General features: G+C 42.8%; 1 protein-coding gene and 1 long non-coding RNA gene across 9 annotated transcripts in view; one reads left to right on the forward strand and one right to left on the reverse strand.

The window, feature by feature from the left end:
- PTGR2 (prostaglandin reductase 2) overlaps positions 1-26090 on the forward strand; it is a 27934-nt gene continuing 1844 nt past the window's right edge. Inside the window, exons 1-9 of one of the 5 annotated variants that reach the window (XM_032780218.2) lie at positions 1-237; positions 11243-11348; positions 14083-14159; positions 17450-17568; positions 19568-19759; positions 20795-20965; positions 22448-22657; positions 24336-24457; positions 26001-26088. In XM_032780218.2, coding sequence (XP_032636109.1) covers positions 135-237; positions 11243-11348; positions 14083-14159; positions 17450-17568; positions 19568-19759; positions 20795-20965; positions 22448-22657; positions 24336-24457; positions 26001-26088 — 1188 coding nt within the window. In that variant the 5' untranslated portion in view covers positions 1-134. Of the gene's footprint in view, positions 238-3664; positions 3789-6221; positions 6296-11242; positions 11372-14082; positions 14160-17449; positions 17569-19567; positions 19760-20794; positions 20966-22447; positions 22658-24335; positions 24458-26000; positions 26089-26090 lie in introns of those variants that run through there. The other 4 variants (XM_075065435.1, XM_032780220.2, XM_032780221.2 and 1 more) reach the window with 4 other exon arrangements.
- The window catches only part of LOC116824716 (uncharacterized), a 25511-nt gene continuing 10847 nt past the window's right edge, over positions 11427-26090 (reverse strand). For 3 of the 4 annotated variants that reach the window (XR_012655791.1, XR_012655789.1, XR_012655790.1), the window contains 4 exons: positions 25372-25479; positions 24768-24859; positions 20771-20869; positions 17837-18194 (listed from right to left, as the gene is read on the reverse strand). This is a non-coding gene — a long non-coding RNA (uncharacterized LOC116824716). Of the gene's footprint in view, positions 12543-17836; positions 18195-20770; positions 20870-24767; positions 24860-25371; positions 25480-26090 lie in introns of those variants that run through there. The other variant, XR_012655788.1, reaches the window with a different exon arrangement.

The following is a 26090-nucleotide window of genomic DNA, read 5'->3' on the forward strand; positions in this document are numbered from 1 at the left end:
CCCTCGTACACCCGCGCGGGATCGCTCGCCCCCCAGTACTTCAAACGCAGCCCGTCCGACCGCACAGCTCCTACTCTGCCGCGCCCGCCTCGCCCTTTTAAAAAGCCGAGCCCAGCACGGCTCTTTTCTGCGATATGCGCATGCGTGCTGGGAGCGAGCGGAGCGGGCACAGGCCCTGGTTTAATAAGCTGGAGGCTGAGCTCGCGGCTAGAGGGGTGCGCACGAGACTCGGTCCCGGTGAGTGCTGGCACCCTCAGGGTGCCGGCGCGCGGGCGCTGGGGGATGAGGCGGCGGGGTGGGGCGGTGTTTCAGTACCTAACTGACCCCCGCCGCGAGTTCCAGTAACCGTCTGTCAGCTCGCGCAACCGCGCACGTGCGCTGGGCAGAGAGGAGAGAGGAGGCGGGGTCGGTGCCTGCCCGTCCCCGCGCCGTTCTTTGTTCCATAGACTGCGCTCGTGCTTCCGCGCCCCGGCCGCAGAGCCCGGGTGAGGTGAAGCGGGCTCGGAGCCGGACGTGGGGGAGGGGGTGGTACAACGGTCTGACAGTGCAAGGACGGGCCCCGCGCCTCTGGCTGCGCTGCACGTGACAAGGTGGCAGCGCCCTGGTTGCGGTGTAAAGTGACGACGTCACCTGTCCCATGGGAGGGGTCAGAGTCCAATCGCGATACGGGGTGAAGCCCTGGTGCGGCTCGGTGCTCTGTAGAATTGTGTGTTTGTCATAGGCAGTGGGTGTAGCCGAAGTTATCAGGGAGGAGGGGCGCTACTCGCTGTTTCTTTTTACTTTGACTAAATGCTGCTGCCAAGTTGCGTAACAGTGACACACAGGAGCGGCGCCAGGGTTTTTAGCGCCCTAGGCGGGGGTCCTTCTGCGCTCCCAGTCGTTGGTGGCAATTCTGCGGCGGGGGGGGGTCCTTCCGCGCTGCCGGTCTTCAGGGCAGAATTGCCACCGAAGACCCGGAGCGTGGAAGGACCCCCCCGCCGTCGAACTGCCGCTGAGGGTGGCAAAATGCTGCCCCCTCCCCCCAAATCCTAGCGCCCTAGGCAACCACCTAGGTTGCCTAAATGGAAGCACCGGCCCTGGTGACACAGTGCGCGGCCTTGTGCCCAGGCCTCTGTAGGACTGAGGCCAACAGCTACTGTCTTGTAACGAATGAACTGAAGTGGTTCCACCCTGATTGCAAACATAGCCACCCTCATAGCTGTTCAAGTCAGAAGGGACTGTTCTGATAATCTTCTGTCACGCATGCCAGTCTTTATTACACAGGTATAAATCCAAACTGCAGGTGGAATCCACAAAGGGACTTAGGTGTTGCAACAGTGAATGTCAGGCCACCTCGCAAACCACAAGAATGACACTGCAACTCACAGAGCCGAGTTGTGTGCACCATACAATTACTCCTGGGGGAATTTGGTGCCAAAGAAAAAAAAAATTCTGCACACATTTTAAAATGCTGCAAATGTTATTTGTCGAAATAACACTCATGGAAGGGGTGGAGTAGGGGTGGGGCCAGGGGGAGAGTGGGGATTGAGAACCCACATGAAAGAGGGGAAGTAGGCACCTATGCCTCAGAACCCAGGGGTCATAGCTGCCAACTTCCCTGCTTTTCCCTGGGTTCTGGACCCCCCCGAACTCCCAAGCCCTGCCCCCACTCCACCCCTTCCATGAGGCCCCACCCCAATGCCCCACTCCCATTCCAACCCCTTCCCCCAAATCCCCACTCCAATTCCGCCCCCTCCTTACCCCTATTCCAATGTCTTCCCCAAATCCCTGCCCCAGCCCAGCCCCCTCTCCTGAGTGCACCACATTCCCACTCCTTCCTCCTCCCTCTCCTAGCTTGTTAATGCCACCAAACTGCTGTTTGGTGGCCTCTGGGAAGTAGGCGGAGGACTGGGGACAGGGCGCTATGGTGGGGGAGGAGGAGGAGAAGGTGCGGCAGGCAGGGGGTGACATGGTAGGGTGACCAGACAGCAAGTGTGAAAAATCAGGATGGGGATGTGGGGTAATAGGAGCCTATATAAGAAAAAGACCCAAAAATCGGGACATCTGGTTACCCTAGGTGAAGGAAGCTTGGCTTCCAGTGGTGGCAGAGCACCCACTAATTTTTCCTCGTGGGTGCTCCAGGGCTGGAACACCCACAGAGTCGGGACCTATGGCAGGGATCCAGAGTGGGAAACAGCCTGATGCTCTGTCCTAGGCTTGTGTGAAGTTTCCTGCAGGCCACCATCCCTTTCTCTCGGCATGTGGGGAATTGCAGCTGCCTGGAACCCTCTAGTTCCCTCTGCGTCTCCTCGGCAGTGTCTTCTATGTGTGAGCTGGGCTCTGCCAGGTCCCGTTGCCTCTAGTGGCAGCCAGCAGCATGGCAGCCCATTTTGGGGGTGGGGGGAGAAATTCTGTGCAAAAAACATTAATTTCTGACAAATTCTGTATTGTGCAGTGGCGCAGAATTCCCCCAGGGGTAATACAATGAATGGGGAGACATAGCCTAAGAATGTGATCTGCAAAACCAGCATGCTAGGCTGAGAGCTGCCTGAGCCAGCCAATGGGAGATGCCAACCATGGGGGGGTAGGCCCCACTCCTCTCTTGTAGATAGGCACCTAACTCTGCTAATGATTCATAAACAGGAACCTACCACCTAGAGTCGGATGGCTTTAGGAGCCTGTCTTACTCCACACAAAATGGGAGAGGAAAGAGGTATTCACCTTATAACTTTTAGCACAGTGGTTAGAGTAATCATCTGGGATCATATGGAGACCCAGGTTCAATTCCTCCTCCTCTGCCAGAGGGGGAGAAGGGATTTGAACAGGGGTCTCCCTACAGAATCATTCTCAAACTTGCTGAGCCAACAATAGAGATAATATGTGTGAGAATGATTCTATAGTCCGGTGGTAAGAGCACCCAGCTAGGAGGTGGGAGACCATGGGTCCAGTCATCTTACTCCATTCATTCTATTATTACTCATCCTAGTGCAAACAGCTTCAACAGGAGAGACTGAGGGAATCCCACATCAAAATATCCCATTGCTCAGTAAATACTTTCTCCCCGCTCTCTGCCAGAAAGGATGGAACTGAAACTGGATTTTCCATGTCCTAGGCAAGTGCTCTAACCACTGTGGTAAAAGTTATAAAGTAGTCGGTAACACCTCCTCCTCCAGCTGGATTTTGAATAGGACCTGAACCAGTAGGCAGCCTCAAAGCATTGTAGCCCAGAGAGCTAGCATTAGCATTTATTTTATTTAGCAGTAACACAAGGATCCTGTATCCTGTAAGACATTGGCTTCAGCAGTTAGCATAAGGCTTGAGGCCTGTGACCTTTAGCACAGATAAATAGCCCAATGGTCACCTCTAAGTTCTGGGAACTGGGAATAGAATGTTTAAGGGGGAAGTCTGTACATAACAACATGAGACAACCACAGGAATATGAGCTAACACCAGCTTTTGGATATTTTAGGATAGGAACATCTGCAGATGTCTGCCCACAAGAATGCCATGGCTATAAAATGGCATATATGATAATAAGCTGAGATCATTAATATACTAACTTATAGGAGAAGGCAACCCCAACATTAGTAGGATGAGGAAATACAAATAAGGAAGAGGGGAGAAACCTCTACTGAATATACATTAGGCATAGTGATGTCAGTGTAACATACAAGTTGTATCCCAGCCTGTGTACAGGAGGAGAGAGATGTAGACCTTGGGAGGTGCCAGGATGATGGCCGCTGGTGATGATGAGGAAGGTGATGAGGAAGATAATGGCTAACATTTCAGGTTGTTCTGCAAGGGATGGTGTGAGTATATGGATGTTCAGATGTACATTCTATATTATCTCTAACTACCTTGCTGGATCAGAGTGTTTGTGACTTTGCTAAATGTATTAATAAACTATTATAAATACAGAAGTGTTCCTAAAGTGTGAGTGTTGCAACTGTGCATATTGGGGTTCCCAGCTATACAGTAATTTTAATAATACTGGGCTTGATCTTGAGACAAGAACTGTCAAACCTCAGAGTGATAATTGGGAATTATTAAGTAATCAATATAATTTAATACGTAATCCATAGATCAAGCTACAGAATCCCTACCAGATCAGGCCCTGCAAACAATTTATGCAGCTGAATGCCTATCTTCCTCCAGTTTGTGATTCAGTCCGGGGCTTAGGTGGGAGATAGGGAACTGAACTCCTAGAGAGAGGCAGCAGTGCACATTCTGAGGTGCCTAGGTAACTTTTACTTAGAAAACTTAGGCACCTACCTGGTTTGGTGGGAGTTTTGTGAATTGCCGTTTGAGCCAAAATTGGGAGTTAGCTGCCTAAACCCAGACTGAAGCGTATGTCTACACAGGCAGCAGCAGTCTGTGGCAGTGAGCATCTGCGCCTGAGTTGACAGACTTGGGCTCATGGTGCCCATGCTGTGGTGCTAAAAATAGCTGTGTAGATAGCGCTTTTAATTTGTCTCAGGCTTGAGCTCTTGCTCTTGCTCTGAAGCCCACCCCTTCCCTAGGCTTTTAATCCCAAACTCCAACCCGAGCCACAACATCTACACAGCTCTGTTTAGCATGGTAACTCAAGACCGAGTCTGTTGTCTCGGGCTTGGAGGCTTGCTGCCACAGGCTGTATAGATGTACTTTAGACATCTAAATCTGGGGCTTAGCTGCATACATACTTTTATGGATCTGGGCCTTAGTCCAACCCATAGTGTCCTTCCGCCACCCAAGTGCTCAGAGGGGGGACCCTCTGGACGTGGCTCTCTAAGCTCCTCTGCAGAAAGTACTCCATCACCTCTGCAGCACTGCCCTGGCTGAATGTTCCCTCAAATTTTTTCCATGTATGTGCTGAAAATTTTTTGTTATGCGTAACAAGGTATGTGCAGATGTGTGTCACCAGTAAAAACAAACAAAAATATATATATATTTTTTAAAAGTTACCATAGGGATAATTACTCCAGCCAGAACAGGTTAGACATTTTAAAATTCACTACTCAAAGAATTAAATGTAAGTGTAAGAGAAATAAAAATTATGAAATGCATAGAGCAGTCAAAACACTAAAATAACACACTTTGAAAGAATAAAATTACAGAGAATATATTTGGATTAGAGAAGTACAAAGAGATAACAACAATAATACAAGTATGTGTTGGGAGGTGAGTGTGAAAGAGACAGAGACTCTGTGCTGGCTACTGGAGAAGTCTCTGAGAGAGTTTTGTGCCGCTATCTCTTTAAGGCACTCATTGAAAGCTCTCCTGCTCTGTCTTGAGCCCTGTCTCCCTTCCCCCACCCTATGGAGAGAGAGAGAGAGTTCGCTGCTGAGGAAGTCTGAGGCCATGTGGTGTCTCTTTAAGAAAGGCACTCACCACCCAGAGGCGCCAGTTGTTCAGACCTCAGAAGCTTTGAGTCCTGAGCCAGGCTGCTCCCTCTCCCCTGCACTGCGGAGATGGGGTACAGAGGTGGGGGGAGGGAGACACCCTGACATCAGTGCCCCTCTCCCTCCCCCTACTTTGCACAGCCAGCAGGAGGGTTCCAGGAGCAGCTGCAGGAGCAAGGTAGCTGCAAAGCGGTGGGAGAGAGAGGCACCTGAACACTGCTGGATGAGTGTGCTCTGCTAATCAACTGGGCCGCACTTGAATCTCACCTGGGCGTCCGCCCAACTGCACAGCTTCGAGGGAACATAGTCTCCCGCCCTCCTGCCTGTAGGGCCTGTGCAAGGAGATTTCCTTCCTTTGTGTCCCTTCTGTGAATTTTTCCATAGGGGGTTATGCTCCAGGCCTATGCTGTTTAAGCCTGTTTTTTTGAATAGGTACTAATATGTGGCCCAGTCCTACAAACTCTTTTCACATAAGTGGTCCTATTGATTTCAGTAGGGCTACTCAGGTGAGTTAGAATGTGTAGGATTAGACTGTGGCTTGAAATGTAAGGCCTTAATTTCAGTCAGAAAACACCAAACAATTTTCTGCTTATCATTTGTAAAATAAATACATACATAATTTTTGGAGATTATTTAGTGAGTGTTTCTCAATATATATTTTATTACACACACAAACTATGTTAAAAGAATATCACTAAGGTTGCAAAGTCAAGCACTCAGAAATGGGGAAATGCCAGAATGAAGGTTGCCCGTGCAACTTCAGTTCAGGCTCCTTGTGTCAAATTACAGTATTTAACTGCATGATTACATACTGTTTTCCCCCTGCCTCATTTAGTGCCCAGGACAGATTGTGCTCTGGGAATGAATAAGGGTTGTGGAATGAAGAATACTGTTGTCTGTAGGACCCCTGCTTCAGCTATTGCAGAAGTTGGAAGGTATGCACATATTACAGATACTGGGATGGGTGGGCATAGGCCCATCCAAAATTTAAGGCCCACTGCCTCAAATAAGGGGGAGGAACGCCTCCTGGTCTGATTGATGGCCATCTTGCCAGTGCCAGGAGGAGGCTGATATGGAGGTCTCGTGCCTCTGTAAGGCCATGGGTGGGGTGTGCATATACAAGGAGGTGTGGGGAGAAAGGCAGTTAGAACCTCAGCAGGTTCTGGAGGAGCTGGAAGAGGGGCTGCAGCCTGATGTGCTCTACACAGGTGTATGCCAGGGTCTCTCTTGGTGCAAAAGGGGCAAGTGTCAGGAGACTTTGTGAACCACGCCAACCACATGACCGTGCTCACAGCTCCACAGAGAGGCTACCAGCTGAATTCCCCCAAAGGGTGATGGATGCAGGCTGGGCCACTGTGGCTCCCGGCCTTCTGCAGATGGCAATAGCTGCTGCCACTTGGTGTTGAGGCAGGACACAAGAGCAAGGACATGGAGCGTGAAGTATGGACAAGTATTGATGTTTTTGGGCATAGTTCAGAGATGGGCTAGCTGAATGGCATTCAACCTACTTGGGTGATGCATTGGAGGTCTCTAGCGGTCTAGTGGGGTTGGAAGATGTGTCGCAAATGAGGCAAGGGGTGCCAGAATGAGAAAAGATGTTCTCATGGTTAAGGCACTTGAATGTTGGCCTTGAGAATTAGATTCTATCCCTGTCTCTGCCAAAGTGTTCCTGTGTGTTGCTGGGAAAGTCATTTAAAGCAGACTTTTCACTGGTGGTCACTAATTGTGTGTCCTCAATTTTTTTATTGTGTGATTTGAGACCCTGGGGTCTGATCTGAAGAAGTGGTGAGCACTGAGCTGCAACTGAAGATTTGGGAGCTGTGCTTTGAACATATAAAGTGGTTTATAATGTTAAATATTCTGAAGAAAAAAAAACAGGTCCTAGTTGTCTCAAGTTTGGCACTCAAAATTAGTGGATTAATTTTTACTTTAATCTCTGAGTCTCAGGCAACCTTAATTCTGGCATTTCCTAACATTTGAGTGTTTTCCTTTGCAATCTTAATAACATTCTTTTAAATATGGTTTTTGTTGCAAATTATTAGGTTTTTTAAAAAGCAAACTGAACATTTGGCACTTGAGCTAACTGAATAACTGATAGCAGTAGTAGGTTGTCATCCTCTATGTACACCAGTACTAGATGAAGATGAGACACATACTTTGCTAGTGGGTTGCCACAGATATTTGCTGACTCCAAAGGAATGAGGCTCAGGAATCCTGGATTCCATTCCAGGCTCTGGAGGGATGTGTGCTGTAGTGTCCACACAGACTCTTCTGCCCATTTCATCAAAGTTTGACCCCTTCTGCTCTGTCTTCCTGAACCTGTCCATAGAATGTCAGGGTTGGGAGGAACCTCAGGAGGTCATCTAGTTCCAACTCCCTACTCAGGGCTGATCCCCAGGAAGTTTTTTACCTCAGTTCCCTAACTGGTTCCCTCAAGGACTGAACTCACAACCCTGGGTTTAGTAGACCAAGGTTCAAACCACTGACTTATTCCCCCCATGTCCTATTCCTTTTTCTCCCCCATGCTGGCTCCTCATCCCAGTTCTGTTCTCCTCATCTAGCCAGTCCTAGTCTCCTCCCCAAAACACACCATCCGAATCACAGTTCCTTGTGCATCTCCCTGAGGCTCCTTGTCACAATCTATTCCTCCTTACTCAGTCTGGCTGTTGTCCCATCTGCATTCAGATCAGGCACCCTCCTTCTCCTTGCTGCCTAAGCCCAGCTGGGAGAAGCTTTAAGAGCACAGAAGAGACAGGTTCCAACTCTCAGTTCTTGTGCCCAGTTCTGGCCCTGGCACTGCCTGCAGCAGCCCAGAGTGGCAATTGCAGGGAATTCTCTGCTCAGCTCCAGTAGGAAGCATGCTTAGAGCAGACAGAATCTTTGGAGACTTTAGCTGTAAAAGTCTAGCATGTCTCTAATAAGCATGAGCATACTGTGATTTTTCCAAAAACTTATAATTTGGCCAAATTTGGGTAGATTTCCCTAAGAATAGCAAAAAGCATATACCTGATATAAAGGCCCATCCTCTGCCAAATTTCGAGTCCCTGCTCTAAAGCAGGAGGCACTGGCAGAGTCACGAAGAAAGAGTTGCCAGAACTTCTTAATATGGGAAACATGGTTCCCCAGTCTTTTTCTTGGAAACAGCTGAACCTTTTTGGCTGAAACTTTCCAGAAAAATTCAGCTTGAAATAGACACTTAGCATATAACATTTCAACCCTAGTGGTTAAAGTTTGGCAAAATTATAAGCAATTGAAAGCACCGTCTTATAATGGGAAGTGTTGGGAAACCTTAATAATAAACGGTGCTACCAATACACAAATGAAAACCAAAAAGCATTGACTTTTTTTCCCAAAATAAAGCCTACAACATTGTCGTCTTCACTAATGTATTTTAGTCCTTTGAAAGAGGAGTTGTATGCCTGTTTGCAAAAGTGGGAAGAGACATGGGGAAAAGTAAAAGTAGGACAGAGAATGTAGTTGAGACTTCTCTGGGAATATTGCTGTGACCCTCTTTAATCCTGCTGCTGCTCCAGCATGACTCAAATGATCCTGGCATTCAGTCATAGTTGTTTAACCTTGCCGTAATTTATACTCTGAATATGATAAAAGAACATTCTCAATTAATACACTCAGTCCATTATTATTTGAAAAGTTTAATGTGTTAAAGTGTGTAGCATCTTATCCTAAAGAACTGAACCGATACAATTTTCCTTAGAAATGGCATTTATTGACATGACACACGTATTCAAGGCAGTAATGTAAAAACTGCTCTTTTTTTTTCACTTTTTAAAGAAAAATATTTTTCCTTTCAGTCCCTCCAAAAGACTCCCATAATCCAATGGTGCTAAAACGTGTGATCTTATTTTTTTTCTGATGAAGTCTCTATTGCTTTTTAATGTTGGAAGATATTGGTGCTTCATGTTACATTGTGATATTAATGTGTCCAGCATTTTTCACTTGTGTAATGGTTTATTGGCTTGCAGCCTGGAATAAGTGCAGTTGTACTGAGAAATAAATGTCCATCTCCATAATTATCTTTTACTGTGACAGCTGCCATAGAGCGACACTTCAGTCACCAGCTTCCCCCTTATTTTCTCACCACCCACTCACTGTATCAGGGAAGGTCTCCAAATGGCATTGCTGTACAAGTTTATCAACAACAGATCAGTAAGCTGAACTCAAATATTAACAGTATTCCTGTCCCCCAAGAACTTCAGACTTTCAAATAAGTCATCTAAGAGTTTGCTCCTTAGATGCCTCCCCCTCTTTCTCTCATTTTCCTGTGCACTACTGCGAATGTGCTGTTTTCCTGTGTTTTAATATTTTTGTTTGTTAATCAGAGATTTAAAAAATGCATTGATGCTAAGATGGTAAAAATATGTTTAAATAACTTCAGCACTTACTAACATACTGGAATTTCCAGATGGGGCTGAATATTTTGAGGTCTGTATTTACTGTGTGCCACAATACAGAGCAGGTGTTAGGGAGAGTAGAAATACATATATATTTAATAATTATTAATTGGCCCTTGTTAATACTCTTTCCATTCTCATAATACAATTGCGTAGTGACTTCAGAATTACAAAGATTGTCAAAAGTGTGCACATAAAAACTTAATCTCTCCCTCACTTAGGCCCATATTAAAATAACTACATGATGCCCGTGAGTGAAATCTATTACACCTACATAAAACCTGTGTATTTAGGCTTTAAGTGGGTGGAGTGTGGAGAGATTTTGGGGGGTGAAATCCATTCTGTATACTCAAACCCCAGAGCTGTTGAGTGGGGCTGCTGCAGAGACTCTTGTGGCTGCTATTTCAGCCTATGGGCTATGAAAGTGACAGCCCTTCTATACTAGTTGCATGGGATGTTTGGACCACTGGATCAGCATAAATGTGGATCATTTGACTCCTCCTTGGTTCATTCCCATTGAAGTCCTTCATACAGGTTTATGCAGTAGTAACACGGTGAACTATTCCGTGGTGCATGGGAACTGTGCATTTACTCTGCCTGCAGACACCCCTTTTCCAATTCTATCTAGGGATTAAATTGTGCAGAGGGCCACATCAAGGCAAGTCTGCGGAAGAGTACACATGTCAAGGTTCCTTCCCCACTCTGAACTTTAGGGTACAGATGTGGGGACCTGCATGGACACTTCTAAGCTTAATTACTAGCTTAGATCTGGTATCGCTGCCACCATCCAGAATTTTCAGTGTCTGGATCACTCCCTTTCTCCCCAAAATCTTCCCCTCCCTGGGTAGCCTTGAGAGACTCCTTCACCAATTCCCTGGTGAGTCCAGATCCAATCCCTTGGATCTTAAAACAAGGAGAAATTAACCATCCCCCTCCTTTCTCCCCAGCTCCTGGTGGATCCAGATCCAATCCCTTGGATCTAAAACAAGGAAAAATCAATCAGGTATTAAGAAAAAGGCTTTTAATTAAAGAAAAGAAAGGTAAAAGAAAACCCTCTGGGAGAGATTAGCATACCAGCTACTCTCACAGACAACAGATTCAAAACACAGAGGATGTTCCCCTGGGCAAAAATTTAGTTACACAAAAAAAATACCCAAATACCAATTTGATTCTACCTCTAATTTGCATAAGAGAGGTTACAAAGAAATAAACATAAACCTATTTATTCCTTTCTAAAACTTACTACTCTGATAGGAGGCTGGGTCCTTGATCTTTTTCACTTCGGCTGAAACTTAAACTCTCAACAAAGGAAAAACTTCCCTCCTTTCTTTTGAAACATCTTGTTCCCCCATTGGTTCCTCTGGTCAGGTGTTAGCTAGGCTAGGTGAACATTTTAACCCTTTACAGGTAAAAGAGGCATTAACCTTTAACCATCTGTTTATGACACACCCCTTTTCCAATTCTATCTAGGGATTAAATTGTGCAGAGGGCCACATCAAGGCAAGTCTGCAGCAGAGTATGGAGTTGAACTGAGCTCTCCCAAGTTCCAGCCTCGTATCCTTGCTACTGGGCTACTGTACGTCTTCATAGTTTACATCTGTATGTTTAGTTAAGAAACTCTATGGATATTTCAATATTTATGCACCTTCTCATAAATACTAATCTCTGTACTTTTAAATGTTAAGATTTTAACTGTAACATTATTTGATAAACTAGCAGCCATAACAAAAGTTACAAAGATGTTATGTGTTGTGAAATATACTGTGCTAACTTGGTTTTGTTGTGGCGAGCTATGTGGGTTACCATATACAGTGTAATTATTCATAGATATGACTTGGGTATAATACCAGCGGCTGATAAATCAATATACAAACATTTAAAATAATCTGTAACATTTATGGTGGCAGATCAGCCACCTTCTTCTTCACCCTCAGAGCAGCCAACTGTCTTTAGAGGATGGATCAGTGGTCTCCCACAGAGAAAACAAAGGATCAAAAAAGAGGCTTGAAGAGGAGAGACTCTATGGAGGGCCCATAACAGCAAGCTCACTAAACTGGTGTTTAAGAATTCCACATTTCATAATTTTGCACCACTTGGTAATTGAAATCTCAGAAGAAAACCAGATCCCATGTACTTTTATTCTCATAAACAGCATTTGAAAATATAAGGCAAATGAACACAAATATTACACCTCATGCATATGTCAAATGTAGATTTTTTTATTTTATTTTATTTTATTTTTTTAGAAGAAGGGAGAGGGACCTGCATATGTCCATTCCTACCCCACTTAAGAAAGGAGATGTGCATATTCTTGTTACGGTCATTCCCACCCCATTTATTTATATATAATACATGTACGCACACTTATTTTATTTCTTGTATTTTGTAACATTCCAGGATAAAGACGAACAAGCACTCCAAACTAAACAGATGAGTCCAGAAAGAAAAAATCATCACTAAATCTGATTAGTTGTTCTTATCAACAAAATAAACACTGTGACAGAGATATCAGCTATCATGTTTTATTTTTTAATGTCCTTGATGCTTATGGAGGTTAATGTTTATGGAGCTCAGCTGAGCAAGAAGTATATATGTAATCCAGGTGTTAGCAATAGGAACATTATTATTTTATTCTAAATCCTAGAAGTCCATGAGATTGTAATTTTCTCTTTATTAATTAGGTTTATATCACATCGATCACCATGGCATTTTCAGTAGCAAAGACTCAATCAATGTTGGACACAAATTTCCAGTCCTTGATTTCATTCACCTGTTGAAATATAGGGGGAAACCACTCAGGAAAACCGTTCTAGTGGTGTAAAATTCTTCCTCACCTCTGACCCTTCTCAGAAGAAAATGTGCTGCTGAAGCAGAGACCTGATATTTCTTTTCTTCTCTTCATGGAGAGCAATACTTGAGTTGCCTTATATTGTTGTCTCTTATCTCATATTGAAAAACATATCTTAAATGGCAGTCTTTAGTGCAATGTAATTATTTTTTATTTATTGCTGTCACTGACATGTCTACCTTTTACTTGACTGTGTCAGACCTACATACATACACCTTAGGTCATTTAATGTAATGAGCCATCTAATCTCATTTCTCTATATTTAGCTATATGTTTGTGTGTTGGGGTGTATGTTTACCATCCCTTAACATGGATATAATCCATACTGAAATTAGAATAGGTACCTCTGTGTTTTTCATTTTTTTCCATAGGGACACTAATTAACATGAGATTATTAAAAGAGGGCTTGTGGTTGTTGGATTTTTTAAATAAATCTAATCTGTTTTTCACATTTACTGCTGTTTAATTGTCCAAACTGAAAGAATGAAGGGAAAAAGTAAAGCAGACTAGGCTGTTTTACTTCCTGATTTCACATACTGTTACAGTGGTGTTTGGATTTGTGTTGCAGTCACTGCAGAGGAATATTTAAATATAAACAAAACCTGTTTCCATTTTTGCAGATAATATATATTTTATAAAACCTATTTCCAACCCCTATTTTTTGGGTCTGAACTATCTGACATTGAGTTGAGTGGGATGATGCACATATGTAAAATTGCATGTTTGTGGGCAGGATTGAGACCTTTAGTTGTATCCTAAAGCCTTTCCAGAAGATGCCATTGGGCTATGGGGTGAAATCTTGGCTCTGTCAAAGTAGATGACAAAATTCCACTAACTTAAATGGGGTTAGACCTTCACAGCTAATCTTTTTTTACTCCCTTTGTTGCTGAAATTTGAATTCATGTTAACAATAGTTTTCTATGGAATGTCAGTTCATGTCAAGACAAACCAGCTCTGCTGAAAGAGAGAGTTTTTTCTAACATATCTGATATAACTGTCAGCAGAGACAGTTAAGCATGGGCTTCATTTATAAGTTTAAAGGAACTGGGAGTGAATCCGTTACCCTATTGAAGTCAATAATTTAAAAAATAAGTTAATCATTCATTTTGGGTAGATTGTTCTCTTTTAGCTCTTTTCCTGCTTCTTTCACACTCTGTATTCCTTAATCAGTTTCCCATCATCATCCTTGCTAACAGAATAGTTGCAGAGCAAAAGTGAAGGATGGCAGGGTTCTCCTACCTCAGGAAGCAGAAGATATGCAGCTGTCTGTAGTCAGTTGTGACTTCAACCACAGTCAGTCTATGAGACCATTTAAATGTTATGATCTCCACTGGACCCACATGTGGAATTTAAATGGTTTTTCTCTGAGTTTCAAATTACTGAATACTTCACTCTCAAAATGTTTCTCAGTAAGAAAATTCTATAAATTTGACATGCATTTCAAACAGCTTTTGCTTTGCAGGGTCACTGACGTACAGTGTGGAATTCCTGCTAAAGTGGTTATGATTATACAAAGAGTGGTGTTGAACTCACGTCCTGGTATGTATTTTTTTCCAACAAAAGATCAGTATATTTTGTATAATTGCATAATGCCCCTAAATGGGGAGGGAAATGGAGGAAAGTAACATGAGATATTTACAGAAAGTAATGTGCAATAGAAAAAGAGGTTTATGATAGATGTGTAGTTATTGAGCCTCTATATGCCGTCTTCAAACTTTTAGGCAAGATCATAGAATTAGGTATAATACTAGTGACTCAATGGCAATAGCCAAAGGCACACTATCATTTACAGCTTTTTAGCTTTAAAATTTGTTCTCATTTTACTCTGCTGTTTGTAATTCACTCTGAGATGATTGACAATAATATGCTTCTCTGCTGACTTTTGTCCTTTTCTTTTGGCAAACTTTGAATCTCTGCTTCCTACCATGTTTCTAAGGACCTTGAAATTTACATGGCTTTTGTTGTTGTTTAAATCATAGAAGATTAAGGTTGGAAGGGACCTCAGAAGGTCATCTAGTCCAAACCCCTGCTCAAAGCAGGACAAATCCCCAGACAGATTTTTACCCCAGTTCCCTAAATGGCCCCTTAAGGATTGAACTCTCAACGCTGATGTTTACTTCTTTGCTTATGCATTTGCATCACTGTAGATGTCAGAACAACTTTTGGAATAGTGTTTATTAGTTTGCTACTGCAGAACTAGTTAACATTTTGATGTTTTTGGATATTTCTCAGTTTGGAAATAGTTTTTGCAGGTAAAAACGACAGTGGTATCTACTGTAGATAGGTGTTTCGCTAAAGCGAGTGAAGGATCAATCCGTGACCTAAATTTGTGCAGTTAATGCTAAAAATGGCCCCAATTCTTAGATCTGGCTGAGGTGCACTTAGCACAGACCCTGGAGAGAAGCTCTCCAATCCTGGGAATTACCACAGCATCTGGACTTTTCTAATTTAAGCACAGTTGCTTATGGTCCCAAAGGGCTGTTGTGGCAGGGAGGAATATCTAAAACATATTGGCACTCTGGCCATACCATCTTTTCCCCTGGCAAGACTTCTGCGTCAAGGGAGGCCGGAAAGGGAAGTGGTATACAGTCCATCTGGCCAGATCCACCAGCTTTCTGGAAGTGGCACAGAGAGGTTGTATCAGACCAGAGAAACTGGCCCAGTGCCGCCTCTGTGTTTTAGAGTGCGGGGCTAATCAGAACCTTGTCGCTACACAAGTAAGTCATCATCTTTGGAAAATAAGAACACTCAATTTTTATGAGCCAAGTTTGGATTTGATCTCTATCTCATTTTTCTAACCTGCCCTGATAAAACTTTATAGCTCTGGGGCTGTTCAGAACTTAGGAGTGGTGATGGTTTGCTAACCTGGTTGTCCAGACTGTGATACAGTGAAGTGAACTTATACATTATGTGTAAAAAATATTAGCCTGAATAAATTCTGTCCCATATTATATATATATATACACTTACTTTATTAAAAGACACATGAAATTATAATTATGTTAAATGAATACAATTAGTGAGTGTGTTTGGGTATTGGTTTTTGTTTGTTTTTTAATTTTTCTCAATTACCCTTGACACTTCCTAATTTCAGAATGAAAAGTATAAAAACAGCATAATTCTGTTGTTATACAGGTGCAATTCAGTAGTATTGCATGTGTGTAACTTAGAGCAAAATTAGGCACAACGGATCTGATTCTTTTCTCACTTACACCAGTGCAAGTCAGGAAAAATTCCATTGCCATAAGTGTGAGATCAGAACTGGGACCAGCATTTTTAAAGCATCTCAAATCCAGCTGTCCTTACTTAAGAGCACTGAAATTGTCCTATGCAGGCACTGACATTCACATCCCACTTGAGTGAATGGGGTTGGGGAAAAGGGTGAATTTACCTTTTCTGTGGTTTGTGTGTGGCTGAAGACCATTCTGCAAGGCAAACTGATTTAGGTTATCAAGGCTATCTTTGCAACAAAAAAAAAACTTAGACATTCTTTTTGTTTTGCTTCCTATAGAAACTTAGACTAATTTGGAAAATTGATCTAAGAATAAAATGACTAATAATAATTCATTATTAAGGAGCTTAATTTTTTAGCCTCCAATTGGTTAAATCAGGCCTGCACAACATACGACCTGCGGCCCGCATGCGGCCCGCGGAGCCTCACTGTGCGACCCTTGGGAGGATTCTAAATCCTGCGCACACGGCGCTCTGTGGGCAGCCCAGAGCCCTTTGAATCCCGGCCACAGCTGAGATTTAGAGGGTTCAGGGCTCCCCGCCGCTGCGGGCAGCCTAGAGCCCTTTGAATCCCGGCCGTGGCTCCAGTGTCGGGCTGGGGCTGGGATTTAAAGGGCTCGGGCTCCCTTCAGCAGCAGGAGCTCTGGGCCCTTTAAATCTCTGCTCCAGCCCCGCAAAGCTCCGGGTTCCCCCAGCCACTGGAGCCCCGGGCCCTTTAATTTGCCCCTGGGGGCTCCCAGCCAACTCTTCAGCTGGGCGCCCCTGGTTGATTTAAAATCAAGTATCACCTCCCCACCCCCAACCTTCCTTTTTGGCCCACAGCTGTTTTGGTGGGGCGGTGCTGGGGAAGGAGAGTTTGTTTCTGCAGGGCTGGGGGGTGCTGGGGCGGGGTGTTTCTGTGGGGCCAGGAGGTGCTGGTCGGGAGGGGGGTGTTTCCACGGGGCGTGGGGTTTCGGCCCTCAGCTGTTTTCTTTGGAGTAATGTGGCCCTCACCGCTTTACGACTTGTGCAGACCTGGGTTAAATGTACCTTCTGTGCAAAGTCATATGCTACATTTTAAAAAATATTCTTGTTAACCTTTTTGAATGTTAATATGAGAAAATGCAAAGCTACATGTGAGCATCATAGTTCAGTCCAAAAGAACTATGGCCGTGATCCTGCAAACACTAATATATGGATACTCGAACATAAGAAGTGCTGTATTGTGTCAGAGCAATGGTCCATCTATCCCAGTATCCTGCCTTCCAAATCTGAAGTTAAGCACATGCATGGATAACGGTTAGGGTTCTCACTATCCTGCAAGATGAAGCTGTAAGTCAGTTTCTCCCTTGCTGAAAAGACCCTTGGAAACATTTATAGGGATACAGAAAAGCCCTTTTATTTCTTTTGTTTCAGAGAAATAAATAATCAAGACATGCTATCCAAGAATGCTATGTCAAACTGGAATTTTGTGAATTTTAGTCCACTTAATTTATTTACTAAAAGGGAGGCAGAACATTTAAATAAAAGGCCTCAATTTTTTAAAAATAAAGTTAGATCAAAGGTTTTATCACTGATTCATTTGGAGTTTTTTTTGCTTCACTTTAAAATAATTCTAGGTAAAAATGGTGTGCCAGTGGCAGAAAACTTCCGAATGGAAGCGGTCCCCCTACCAGATAAAATCACAGATGGACAGGTACGAGCTCGAACCCTCTACCTTTCTGTGGACCCTTACATGGTGAGTGAAAGAATTGAGGTCATGTCAGGAGATTTTCTAAAAATGATTTTACCTCAGTGCCAACCATGATGTTTAGTGTGAACTATACAAACCATGAGCCAAACTCATCCCTGATATAACTCCATTCACTTCTGTGGAATTATATAAGGGGGGAATTTGGCATTAATGTGCCTGTGGCTTATATAGGTTTTTATATATAAGAATGGGGTCATATATATATATATAATATAGCAAAAATCAAAATTCCTGATATTCTTAAAAAGCAGTCAGGTAGGCCCAGACCCTCAGAGGTATTTAGGTGCTGAACTCCATGGGAATACAATGCCTAAATACCTTTGAAGATCTGGGGTTATTTCCAAGCACAGAATTAGTACAGTTAAATTCCATGTAGTTATCCAGTTTTTACTTACATATATCGTGCCAGGTGCTTGTCTGCTCTGGATGGTTTAGGAAGGAGGAAAGAAGAAACAAACAGCCTGTGGAGGGGCCAGTGAGGCTGTCTCATGCTCCCTCACCCTCCACCAATACGTGCAAAAGCCCTTCCATGTGAACAATATATAGTTGGGAGTGCTGTGGATTTGGGGGTGGAACTAGACAGAGCCACCCTTAGCAATTTTTGCATGGGCCTGTAAAATAAAATTTTCAAGCTTCATGAAGAAAAGGACTAGACATACTCTTTTTTTTTTTTTTTTTTTTTTTTTTAAGAATGTAAAGGAAGGATGAGACAACCCTGACATTTCTAGATTGCCCTAATCATAGAGGGCCCACAACCATGGGCTTCAGAAGCACCACAGTTTTGCTCTGAAACTGAGTAGCAGCAACAGCTCTAGACAGAATAGTCCCTTGTTAATTTGGCAGAAATTCTAATAGAAAATCCAGCAGGGTTAGTACTGCCAGCCCAGCACAGAATCTAGCACAACTAGCTGGGCATCGGGATTCACTCCAGCCTGCACTCTAGGCCTAAGATGTGGGACAGCAAGAAGCCAGTGACAGCAACCTGAAGGTCAATCCCACCTCTGTGCCATTAAAGGAGGTAGCAGCAGCACCATCACCCACCCAGCTAGCTCCCAGAAGAGGCAGATCAGGAATGATGTGGAGGAAGGAGAGATGGGAAGGAGGCATGAAAGGTAGGGGCATTCTTTTCTCCCAAGAGCCCAGCTGCCTTTCCAGCAGCAATTTATGATTCAACATCCATTTTCAGTGCTCAATTTCTATTGAAAAATATAAATAAATTTAGGGTCAGATAGGGCAGCTGAACTCAAGTGGCCCAGATGTTTTCACTGAACGAAGAAGTAGGAAATCCTATTGAAAACATTACCATGACATTTCATATTAAACCCATAGTATCTTAAACCAACCATTTGGAGTCTGGGTTGGTGGCATACTAATAATGATTTGCATGGTTACATGAGAGTAGGGTTACCAATCCTCCAGGAGTCTTCTGGAGTCTCCAAGAATTAAAGATTAATCTTTAATTAAAGATTGTCATGTAATGAAACCTCTAGGAATATGTCCAACCAAAATTGGCAATCCTATATAGGAGACCCAGCTTTGATTATTGATCCTTGGCTTTTATTCCCTGGGATGACAGGAGCTATGATTATGCAAGAGAAGTATTCTTGGCTCCTTGTAGTGAAGGAGTACCCCATGTTTCTCTATAAAGTTCTCTTCATCCAATTAAGTAGTGTTAATTGGGTTTGAAGAGAATCTCATCAAGTCCCTATTGGCTAGAAGTTTGTGTGTGGTGTGGTGCATTTAGGGTGTGTGTTTGTGGTGACACTATTGAGGAAAATAAAATTTCCTCCCTTTGTATCTAAGTGAATGACGAAAGGAGAAATAAATAATTAAGAATCTGAAAGTGGAGTTCTTACTGAAAATTTTGGAGAAGCCGTTTGTGCTTTGTTATTAAATGCATCCCACCCCAAAGTTACTGAACATATAAAAGAAGCTTATGTACATCATCATGCAAGAATCTCCTCATTAGAGCCTTGTCTTTTAGCGCTGCCGCATGAATGAAGACACAGGTTCTGATTACCTCCTACCCTGGCAGTTGTCTGAGGTGGCTGATGGTGGGGGCATTGGGATTGTGGAGGAAAGCAAACATGCTAACTTTGCTAAAGGAGATATTGTAACTTCTTTCAACTGGCCCTGGCAGACAAAGGTCATTCTAGATGGAAGACTCCTCCAAAAGGTAACATACTGAACTGCAGAAAATTAAGTTAGTGTGTATACTATTTTTCTCCATTTTTAAAAAATCTTTTGTTTGCATGTGATGATTGTTATTTTAGAGATATGTCAAGGACAAAGCAGCGCTAATAAAGCAATCAATTATTACAAAGCAGATCAAATTAAGTTTGGCAAAGTCTACATTAATTTCTCTTTTATTTGTAAGAAGCAATTAGGAATGCCTTTTCCTGCCACTAAACAGTCCAATGTTGATGAAATTGTTAAATTCATCAGCATTTTCTCTGAGGCTGCTATTAAGGTTTGTCCATTAATCATGCAAACTCCAGATAGAACTTTTGACACCTGATCACCAACATATCTTACTACTATGCTCTTGACACATTTTGTATTAAATGCAAAAAGCATACATTAGTGAAACCTTGTAAAATCTCAAGCACTCCCACAAAGGTAAGGCTGTTCAAAGTCACAGTTCTGTAATGGCTATAACTTAGCCCCTTTGCACAAAGAGTATTTAATATATATTGCATTTTCACTATAGACAGAAAAATTCTGCAACTTGAGGTAGATTGGCTTTCTGGAAACATTTGTTTTAGGACTGTTGGTGTCATTGACTCAACTCCAAGATATGTCCACCCTGCTGTAGCATTCGTGAGGCCATTGAGGGTGTAGTTCAACATCGTTAACTATTTTCTGTCTCCAAACCGGTATTGACAATGGCGTAATTTTACATCTTACCTTCTAATTGCTAAAAATCCTCAAGTCTCTTGTGAGTGACTTTTTGTTAAAATAGTTTTTTTTTTCCAAAATGCTTTTATGTTTCACTTTTTTGTAAACTTGTTATTGAAGTATTATAGTAGATCTGACAGCTGGTGTACAGCAGGCTTCTGAATACTGGTTTATACTTTGTCTGAACTAAACAGCCTGGGTTATTTTGTACTTGTGTTTATTTAAAATGTCGTCATCCTAAAATCTGCAGTCAGCAAATAATAATAATAATAATAATCCAAAATCTCACTTTAATTTTTTTTTTCTTGTGTAGCTAGATCCACAACTTGTCGATGGACACCTCTCCTACTTTCTTGGTGCAGCTGGCATTACTGGGCTGACCTCCTTTCTAGGAATAAAAGAGAAGGGACATGTGACTCTGGGTGCCAATCAGACAATGGTTGTCAGTGGGGCTGCTGGTGCCTGTGGTTCTGTGGCTGGTCAGGTAAACAGGTTTAAGATTTGCAAGGGAATGAGCTGTTACTTCTAAGTTCTGTCTTGTGAGATGTGGCTTCTTGTAACTCCACTGATTTCACTGGAGTTACACCCACCTGCTTATTTCATCTGTGAATTTGGCTCACAGTCAACAGTGACTCATGCTGAGTGTATTTAGGTTTTGAACTTCAGATTCTTGAAACTGGGAGGGGAGGAGAAGTTGAGTATGATGATTACTTTGTCACTGGCTTGAAAGTAAACAAACTGATTTATTGCATAGTAGTCTGCCCCCAATTTCTAATTGCCTACCTGTTTACTTAATACACTAATTTTCATAGAGAAAAAATATTTTACCAGATTTTTATAGTGTTTTAGTTGTCAATCTTACGGACTTTGGAACGTTATGATAAAGTACGCTCTTACCAAAAGTTGTCTGAAAGGCTACTAGACCAGTGGTTCCCAAACTTGTTCCGCTGCTTGTGCAGGGAAAGCCCCTGGCAGGCTGGGCCAGTTTGTTTACCTGCCACGTGCGCAGGCTTGGTCAGTCGCGGCTCCCAGTGGCCGTGGTTCACTGCCCCAGGCCAATGGGAGCTGCTGGAAGTGTTGCGGGCTGAGGGATGTACTGGGTGCCACTTCCAGCAGCTCCCATTGGCCTGGAGCAGCGAACCGTGGCCACTGGGAGCCATGATCGGCCGAACCTGTGGACGCGGCAGGTAAACAAACTGGCCCGGCCCACCAAGGGCTTTCCCTGCACAAGCAGCGGAACAAGTTTGGGAACCACTGTACTAGAGTATTGATGTGTTCACCTGTGCATTAGGATGATATGGCTAGTGAAAAGCATAGTAAATACTTTCATATGTTGCTTTGGATAACATTATGTAAGAATGTCCAATCAAGATCAGACCAATGGTGCAACTACTCAGGTATCCTGTCTTTTGACAGTAGCTGAAGCCTAATGCTTCAGAGAGAATGAACAGGACAGGGCAATTATCATCCCCTGTTGTCCAGTCCCAGTATCTGGCAATCACAGGCTTAAGGACCCCGAGAGCATGGAGGTGTGTCCCTGACTATCCTGTTTAGCCATTGATGGACCTATCATTTCCTATCCATTCTTTATATTTTATTGGTATACAGTTCTCTAAAAAGGTAGTAATATTATTTATCCTCCCAAGCTTTCCAGAATAAAATGTGTATACACAGCATTCAACAAGTAAACTTAAAACAAGTCAAATTCAAACACGAACTGTTACACCACAGCATTTGAACAAATACATCAAATTAGAGTATATTTGCATTTTGATTTTCCAGTCTTTTTACTGGAGACCCAATCTCTGGAAGGGAAATGGTGCTTGACATTTGTCAGTCTTAAATTGTATTCAGCCCCTAAAGTACTGGTGTCTGTAATTCTGGTGGTTAAAATTCAAGTGATTACAGGGTACTGAAATGCGGACAGATTGATGGTCTCACTGTTTTGTTTATGGTGTTTCTGCAGATTGGCCGCCTAGAGGGCTGCTCTAGAGTGGTAGGAATCTGTGGTACAGATGAGAAGTGCTCCATTTTGGTCTCAGAAATGGGGTTTGATGCGGCTATCAATTACAAGAAGGGGAATGTGGCAGAGCAGCTGCATGAACTCTGCCCAGCTGGCGTGGATGTTTATTTTGATAATGTTGGTGGAGACATCAGTGATGCAGTTATAAATCAGGTACCTATACCAGCTGTCCTGTTTATACCTCCTCCCACTCCCAAATTCTTCATGCATCTTTTAGAATGAGTGTAATATAAATCAGCCTGATGAAAGATAGGAAAACCTTCCCTTCCCACATGTACCTGACATACTGAATGTGATTGAGTCAAACTGTCCAAACATCAGAGACATAAGCCTATCATGCTGATCTGGCCTGATGGCCTAGCAGTAGCAATTTTGTATTGTGATGCAGGAGTCCTGAGTTTGATTTCTACTTCTGGTGTCTTAATCCTCTAACTAGCAGGGACAGGGGAGTACTTTAGCAACAATGCCTGTCTGAGAGGGTGATTACTGTTGTTTTTCAACTTTGATCATCTCTGGTTTGTTAAGGAGTAACATTACTGGGCTCTAGTGAGGGTCCTAACCAGTCCTCTCTGGTAGTATCACCAGAGTTGGAGGTGGGAAGGAGAGAAAATAGGGACACTTATCAAGACCTTAGTGAGACAGTCAGTGAAACTCTTCTCTCAGGAAAACTCTTATCATGATAATCCAGTTCATCAGCTGAATGAGGTTTACTCAGTTTGAGAAATGGGTTATTGTTTGTCCACCTCCTGAAAACATCATTTGGAGTCCCTGAGAAGGGGGAAAATGGATTATTGATTCTTACTCAAGCTTTACTAGAAGAACCTTTCAGAGTATTTGGGTAATCTGAATGCAGCTGGAGTCAATCAAGGAAATAGTTGGGGAGAGTTAATTACAGTTGTTAAATCACTTCTTATACTTACTGTTCTCTCACTGCATATTATGCATTTCCAGGAATCTCTGACTCCTGTCAGCCCTTGAGCGCAGGTACCCTCTGGGATTTGGTGGGCCAACAACAGGAGTCAAAGATCTCCCATTTTTTGTTGAGGCTATTCTACTGCTGGGCTAGAGAGAAGGAAAGGTGTTTTTATTTATTTATTTTTATTTTATTTTAAAACTTGGAATGTGGCAAGGGAGAGTAATATTCTGCACTTCACATGCATAAGTGGTTGAGGGGACTCATATTTTCATGAGTGAGAGACTACATTGACACCGTCTTCTTGACTCCTGTTTCACAAATTAAAAGAATAGAGTAGAAAACTCACGCTTCTTAATTGTGTAAGACTGCAGAACAGATATATGGAATGTTTTTTATTTTTCATTACACAGCTAAGTATGTGGGGGAGGGATAGCTCAGTGGTTTGAGCATTGGCCTGCTAAACCCAGGGTTATGAGCTCAATCCTTGAGGGAGCCATTTAGGAATCTGGGGCAAAAATCTGTTTGGGGATTGGCCCTGCTTTGAGCAGCAGGGTTAGACTAGATGAACTCCTGAGGTCCCTTCCAACCCTGGTTTGCACTGTTCCTCATTCCACAGTAAATATCCTCACTCCGTAAATTAACAATCCTTCATATTTGTTACCTAGTTAACACCTTGTTGAATTGTACAGTGTACAGTGGGGTCTTATCCTCCCACTACTGCACTGTTTTTAAACCACCTGCTACACCATTACAAGCTGAATGACCACATGTATACAATTCTTCTCCCAATGTCTTCTTCTGAGGAAAATGACTTGTTGCATGATTACCATATATAGTCTAATGAACTTCTAATAAGCTTGTGTCTTTTTGAGGACAATGAAAGTAGTATTTCTAATTTTATGTTGTATCAAACAGATGAATCAGAACAGCCATATCATCCTATGTGGACAGATTTCGCAGTATAATAAAGATGTACCTTATCCTCCCCCACTGCCTCCTGCAGTAGAAGAAATACGGAAAGCAAGGAATATCACAAGGTATATTTCTCTTTCCCCACCAGCTTCATGGTGCACTGAACACAAATTTACAGGTGTTGAGTTTACATTATCAGTATATTTGATCTGAGGAGAGGAGCTCTGGATCCATTGTAAGCATTTTTATGGTAATGCTGTGGATTACTGAAAAAGAGGGAAGGACCTGGTGATTTTGTGTTTTACAGCTGTTTGTATTATAAGCATTTGGTGAGGAGGCCACTCAATGGGCAGAAGGGACACTGAGAATTGTGACTTCAAGTGGTACTAACATTGCAGAATTAAAATAATTTTAATTGGCTGATATATGCCTCACCTGTGGTCACTTGCTTTATTCTTTGGCTGTCTCAGTCTTTTTAATATGAAGAAGGTTCTGTTACCAGATGTTCTGTAGCAAGTGTCTTGTTTCTGAATGTAGTTGTGTGTGAGGAGAGAAAATTAAGTGGAATCCTGCTTGGAAGGTATTGTGATCACAGCATCTTCCACTTTTTAAGTTACTCTTTTTAGTACTAATTTCCTTTATTAGGGAAGAGGATTTCAAATATGACACGATATATATAGGAAAAAGATTCAAGAATGTAAATTAACATGGGCTCTTGGTTAGGCTTACACTAAAATAAGGCTGCAAAGACTAAACTCCACTAGTGCTCAAGGTCCCCTCTATCCCCACCCGATAATCACAGGAAATTAATAGATATGCCTATCTGATCCTATAGGATGGTCTTTGTTAGGACCATCCAGAACAGATAACTAATGCATCAGATCTAACTTTTTCAGTCTTTTGTTGACCACTTCCAATCCTTTAATGGATCACCTCCCATCTTACCCACTAAATCTCCACATTCCTTGGAGCATTCTACACCTGAATGAGCTTCAGAAATAAACAGTATATATGCTGGTTTGAGATCCACTGCTCTCACCTTAAGCATTAATTACAGTTGTATACCGCACTGAAGTCAGCACTTTAATGTGGCTGTGTAGTTGCGGCAGCAGTCCTGGGAGAGAGCTTTTTTGTTTGCTGGTTTCCACTTGGGATGACAAAAAAAAGAATGAGTAGAAAATTACCTGCATTTTACAGTCACATATTAAGCTGATCTCTCTAGTACAGAGGTGGGCAAATGTCTGAGTATGGAAATTGTATGGTGAGCCATGAATGCTCATGAAATTGAGGGTTGGGGACATGCTGCTGCTTCCAGGAGCTGCTTTAGGTGAGTAGGAGCTCAGGGCTGGATGAAAACATCCCCTGGACCATAGTTTGCCCACTCCCGCTCTAGTAGCACTCCTTGACTGCTAGTCCTCCTTTCAATACTGTTTGAAATACAGGCAGGATTACTTGTCTGAGACAACATTATTTCATCTAAAGCTTCCATTATACAGAATTGTATGAGCAAGCCTGCTCAGCAGCTGTCTGTACTACATCTAACTATAGCTGATGCTATTAATCTTCTGTTATATTTGCCCACAAAACTGAAAAAATTTCAGAGGCTTTTGAAATATATTGACCAGCCACTCTAGTTCTTAAATCATCATCCATTCTTTTCTTTCACAGGGAGAGGTTTCTGGTATTAAACTATATGGACAAACACGAAGCTAGTATTCTACAGCTCTGTCAGTGGATCAAAGAGGGGAAACTGAAGGT

This window comes from Chelonoidis abingdonii, chromosome 4 (assembly GCF_003597395.2).
Source record: "Chelonoidis abingdonii isolate Lonesome George chromosome 4, CheloAbing_2.0, whole genome shotgun sequence".
Lineage (NCBI taxonomy): Eukaryota > Metazoa > Chordata > Testudines > Testudinidae > Chelonoidis > Chelonoidis abingdonii.